Source organism: Orycteropus afer, unplaced genomic scaffold (genome assembly GCF_000298275.1).
Source record: "Orycteropus afer afer isolate SDZICR_OR568_19922 unplaced genomic scaffold, OryAfe1.0 scaffold00946, whole genome shotgun sequence".
In the NCBI taxonomy this organism is placed as follows: domain Eukaryota; kingdom Metazoa; phylum Chordata; class Mammalia; order Tubulidentata; family Orycteropodidae; genus Orycteropus; species Orycteropus afer.
This window is the reverse complement of record NW_006922533.1, coordinates 115,512-121,451: the sequence shown is the minus strand read 5'-3', so window position 1 is coordinate 121,451 and position 5,940 is coordinate 115,512. Positions and strand designations below refer to the sequence as shown.

Genomic DNA, 5,940 nt, shown 5'->3' with positions numbered 1-5,940 from the left:
ATTCAAAATCCCCTCCCCCTTCTAGTGAACCCTGACTCCCTCCCCATCCTCCCTCTTGAGCCCCTTTGCCATCTAATTCACGTTTACCCTTGCCGACCTTCTTCCTTTCCCTATCTAGTCCATAGCCCATCCCCATCTTCCTCACCCCTGACCTGCACTGCCATCTGACTCACTATCACCCCAGATCTCCTGCCCCAGACCTCCCCACCAGTCTTAAACCCCCGAGGGTCTTGTCTCATAGACCCTGGTGCTCATATCTTTCCCAAAGTGTCACTTTCTCCCTCTCACCCCCTCTCAGAATGCCATCCCCTCCCTGTGGTCACACGCTCCACCCCCACCCCCTCACCCCCTCACCTCACCTCCAGGATCTGGACCCCTCACCTCTCTTTCTACTCCCAACCCCACCCCACCCCTACCCTGCCATTTCTCTCCTCAGCTGGTGGCCGGGGGTCAGTTCCGGGTAGTCAAGGAGCCCCTGGGTTTCGTGAAGGTGCTGCAATGGGTGAGTGTGTGCTGAGCCATGGGGAAAAGTACAGGGAGAGAGGGGAGGTAGTGGGGTCTTAAAGAGCAGAGGTAAAGTGGGAGCAGCGAGCAAGGAATGGATCCCCATGGGGGAAGGCAGAGGGGAATGGTGGAACTGGACTCCAGAATGAGGTCCCAGGAGCCAGAAAACAGATGGGTTGTGACGTCACATAGGACCGAAGGTACCCTCGTGAAGTGGCAGATTGTGACGTCCTTCCTTCCCTCCTTGGTGGGGGGAGGGGGGCCCTGTAGCCCTTTTTTTGGGGGGTATACAAAGCCAGAGAAACCCAGAGACAGTGAAGGAGACAGAGAAAAGATATACAGAGAGATGGAAATACTGAGGAAAAACAGGTGCAAAGATGAGAGAGATAGAGAGGAAGACAAACAGAAAGAGATGAAGAAAAGAGAGATAACACAGAGAACAGGGATGCAAACAGAAATAGACACAGGGAAAGATGCAGGAAATGAGGTGGGGGAAAGAAAAAAAACTGACTCACAGAGAGGCATGAGGGAGACAGAAAGAAATAGAGAGAAACATTCAGAGACCAATAAGAGACAGAGACAGAAAGAAAAAGACACAGACACAGAAAGACTGAAAAAAGATATAGGTAGAGATACACATATTGACTAGAGAGTCAGAGGCAGAGAGAAAGGAACAGAGACACAGGCAGAGAGATCTGAGAAAGACACACAAAGAAACAGAGATGCCAAGAGAAATAGAGACACAGAACAGAGACAGAAATAGAAATACAGAGAGACATAGAAATAGAGAGGTTGAGACGGGCACAGAGAGAAATGGAGGAGGAGGAGTGGAAGACTGTTGGGGGTCAAGGCAGTCAGAGGTAGAGACCAGAAGACACAGGGAGAGAGGCAGGAAGAGACAGCCATATCCCTGTAATCAGCTTGCCCTTGGACCTGATGAGCCCTGATTAGGGAGTGGGGGTAGGGAATGGTCCATCTGCTGCTGCCTGTGTTGGGCTCCTGCTCTGTCCAGAGGAGGGCACCACCACCACCCTCCATTCACATGGACTCACTGGCCATCTCCATCCCTACTGCCCAAGGTCTTTGCCATCTTCGCCTTTGCCACATGCGGCAGCTACAGTGGGGAGTTCCGGCTGAGTGTGGAGTGTGCCAACAAGACTGAGAGTGACCTCAACATCGAGGTCAAGTTCGAGTACCCTTTCAGGTGTGCCCCCACCCTACCAAATTCCTGGGATCCCCACAGACCAGGGAAAGGGTGGGGAAGACAGGCCAACCCCTCATTTCTGGTGGCACCTGCCTAGCCTCCACCTTAGGAGGCCATACCCGCCCAGGTTACCACCCATGCACTAAGCACCTACCTTGTGCCTGGCACTGCTCCAGACATCTGGGACACTGTGGTAAGCAAGACAGACATAGGCTTTACCCTCTGCTATGTTCCCGAATGAGGAGAGGGGCAGGAGACAGGCAACAAACAGGAGTCAAAAGTAAAAGATACTTATTCACTTTAATAGATAATATACACACAGTAGGTGCTCAGTTAATGTTAGCCAATATTATTTAATCCCCATTAATTCCATACTCATTTTTTGAGAACTTAGTGTATGCCAAGTACTACTCAAAGTGCTGGGGACATAGCAGTAAACAAAACAAAGTCCCTACCCCTGTGGAACCAATATTAGAACAAATAAATTAATAAAGAGGATAATTGCATACTGGGAGAAATTCAAGGGAGGGATCCTCGTGCAAGGTTTTATGATAGAGAATAATGGGGGTGCTGCTTAGATACAGGGAATGATTAAACTCAGTTAAACAATTCTATTAGTTCTTAACCTCATACTGTATGCCAGGTGCTGCTGGGTGCCAGGTATACAAGAGGGAGCACAAAGAAGCAGTCATGGCTGCCACCCTCACACAGATGTTTACCTCCTGGGGGTGGGAAAACGGACACCCATAGACAAAATTTCTGGAGAGTCTTCTGAGGGCCTGGATTCCTATCTAGACTCCTCCACTACTTGGACAAATCACCTAACTGCTCCAGGTCTCAGTTTCCTTTTCTGTAAAAGGGGATAATAATAGTATCCATCTCACAGAGTTGCAGTGTGTAGTCAATTAATTAATACTTACAAAGTGAGTACCAGAGTGCCTGGCATGCAATAAGTGCACCATAATTGTTGTTAAGCAAAATAAGTAAATTGAAAGTAATCAGGAATGAGGTTGTCACAGATTGATGAGTAGGAAACTGGGTTTTGTTTTTGTTTTTGTTTTTTGAGCACTTAAGCTACATTAGGCTCAGGAGATCACCCAGTAGGGAGAGGGGAGAATGGAAAGAAATGAAAGCCCAGCACAAGCCCTGAGCTAAGATCCGAAAGAGGAGCTGCCAGGAAGGTGTGGCCTGAAAGGTAGGAGAATAACCTGGGAGCCACCTTTTCAAGGAAGCCAGAAAAGAGAGAGTTTGGGGAAGGAGGGGTAGTTGGCAGCCTTGAAATACTGCTGAGCCAGCCCTTTGGGAATCCAAAAGACCACAGGAAGTCCCCTGTGGACCCCCACACCTCCCACACCCAGGATCTTAAGTTCTAAAGATCTGTTCTTTATCCACGTCTCCCGGAGAAAAGTCTCTGCCCCGGGTCCTCCTAACCAATCCCCCTACCCCTATCTTCTGTTACCCTTGCAAGGACTCCTCATTTCCCTTTGGTGCTTTGTGGGTGACCAGTGTCAAATCCTGCCCTCAGTACTTTTGCCATTTGCTCAGTCTGAGGATCCTGAGGCTAGACCTTTGGGATTCCACTCCAATTCTTCCCCTCCACACACACACATTCTCTCTACAGCTCCCTCCTCAGTCACACACATGAAAGACCTCAGCTCCAGGACACCTTCCTAATCTGCCCCTTCCCCACTCACATATACACACATCTTGTCCCAGGATCCCTTCTACCTTCTTGACTTTCTTTCTGTCTGTTTCTTCCTATTTTGTAGTCACTGCGCTCTCAAAAGGAGTTCTGGTAGTGCAGTACCTAAGGCATTTGACTGCTAACTAGAAGGTTGGTGGTTCAAACCCACCAACTGCTCCATGGAAGGAAGATGGGGCAACCTACTTACATGAAGATTTACTGCCTTGGATACCCAATGGGGATCACTATGAGTCAGCATTGACTTGATGGCAATGGATTTGGGTTTTTTTGTTTTGTTGTTTTCTGGTTTGGGTTCTCAAAAGCATAGTTTTTTTTTTTGTTGTTGTTGTTTCTCTCTCTCAGAGACCTGAAGAAGGGTCCGGAGAAGAGTCAACATGATATAGGGGAAAAACACAGGGTTCAAATCCCAACATTATCATTTTTTGCCAGTTGTGTGATTTTAGGAAAGTTAACCCACTTCTCTTGAGCTTTTGTTTCCACCTCTGTACATTTCATTAAATAAACATTTATTGAGCACCAACTATGTGCCAGTACTGTTCCAGGCCCTGAGGATATGGCAATGAACAACAGAGAGGAACTTTTGCCCTCTAGCAGTTACAGCAAAAATCAAGATAAATAAGTAAAACACAGGGTTTGTCAGATGATCATCACTGCTAAGAGAAAAATGGAGCAAGGAGGGGAGCTCAAGAGTGCATGAGAGGGGTGAGTTCAGTTTAATTTTAAATAGTGAAATAGGGAAGGCCTCCCTGAGAAGGTGATAGTTGAGCAAAGCTTAAAGGAGATGAGCGAATGAGACAAGCATATATCAAGGGGAAGGGCATTCCTTGCAAAGGGAACAGCCAGAACAAAAATCCTGAGGTGGGAGAGTGCCTAAGATGTTCTAAGAGTAACAGAGAGGCCAGAATGGCTGAATTGGAGTGAGGAATGAATAATACTTATTTCTCCAGAATGCTGTGAGCAATCAGTGAAATGTGATTGGTACATAGTAAGTGCTCTGTGGATGATTATTTCCTCCTCTTCCTGAGACCTTGTCAGAATCTGGGGGAGTCCATGTCTGGGCAGGGGTCAGATGGATGAAGGGATTCTCAAGGGCTGGGCCACACCTGCCCACCTCTCTCTGCAGGCTGCACCAAGTGTACTTTGAAGCACCCACCTGCCAAGGGGGCACCAATAAGGTCTTCCTGGTAGGAGACTACTCCTCGTCAGCCGAATTCTTTGTCACAGTGGCTGTGTTTGCCTTCCTCTACTCTATGGGGGCTCTGGCCACCTACATCTTCCTACAGAACAAGTACCGAGAGAACAACAAAGGACCCATGCTGGTGAGTCTCTACAGCCACTTGTATGCAGGGGCCATGGGGACCCAGAGCCTCAAGGACACAGCCATACTCATAGGCTACATCAAATCCCAGACAGACCCCTACATAGCAGCCACCAAAATAGTCTCACATGCCACAACTGTGAGTCCACACTAGGCATTGGGGACATGGAGCCATGGGGTCACAAAGACATACTCACAGCCCACACAGACTCCCAGTCAGGTCCATACTTGTGAACCTGCCTGTTCTCATACAACCATGCAATCTAGATCAAAGAAAGGAGCACAGATAGGCTCCCTGTGACAACCATGTATGTTATCATGCCACACGGTCACACTGATTCCTACACAACTGTACTCATACACCCTCATCCCAGACATAAAAGGACACAAGTTTACACATGCAGACAAGAGTGGAAAGACACACTCCTTTCCACAGATTTGGAAACCATCCCACAGATTCTCCCCTCACCCCCACACACATATTACAATCACACTCCCACAACCTCTTGTCACTTACATACATACACATAAGCCCATGCTGTGAAAGTATCAGGGGCTTCAGGGCCTGTGATCTGAGGAGGTCTCATGGCTGGGTGAGAAGCAGCCCATTCATGATACCATCTCCTCCTACCTCTGCCTGCCCTAGGACTTTCTGGCTACAGCAGTGTTTGCCTTTATGTGGCTGGTTAGCTCATCGGCATGGGCCAAGGGGCTGTCAGATGTGAAGATGTCCACAGACCCAGAGAACATTATCAAGGAGATGACCATCTGCCGCCAGGCAGGGAACTCATGCAAGGAGCTGAGGGACCCTGTGACCTCTGGCCTCAGCACTTCAGTGGTGAGCCCTGGGAAGCTGGATTGGCTGGAGGGGGTGGGGAGCTGGGAAATGTGCAGTCTGGCATGAGAAGTGGTGGAGAGAGAAAGAGCAAATTCAGGAGAAATCCAAGAGGGCTCCCAGGAAGAAGCATGGTAAAAGACAGAGCCCTGAAAGATGAGATAGGGATTGAAACCCTATGATAGCGCGGGTTGTCCCCAAGGGAGGACCATTAAAACTACTGTCCAGATTAAGTTTGAGAGAACTTGAGCCCAGACCCAGCCTGCTGTTGTTGTTGTTGTTATGTGCCGTCGAGTCGGACCCGACTCATAGCGACCCCTCCTTGGGTTTCCAAGGCAGTATCACTACGGAAGTAGATTTGCCCCATCTTCCTT

General features: G+C 48.7%; 1 protein-coding gene across 1 annotated transcript in view; it reads left to right on the top strand.

The window, feature by feature from the left end:
• LOC103212387 (synaptophysin) overlaps positions 1–5,940 on the top strand; it is a 13,026-nt gene that overhangs the window by 4,626 nt on the left and 2,460 nt on the right. Inside the window, exons 2-5 of the mRNA XM_007958371.2 lie at positions 437–502; positions 1,584–1,708; positions 4,537–4,732; positions 5,378–5,569. Coding sequence (XP_007956562.2) covers positions 437–502; positions 1,584–1,708; positions 4,537–4,732; positions 5,378–5,569 — 579 coding nt within the window. The remainder of the gene's footprint in view (positions 1–436; positions 503–1,583; positions 1,709–4,536; positions 4,733–5,377; positions 5,570–5,940) is intronic.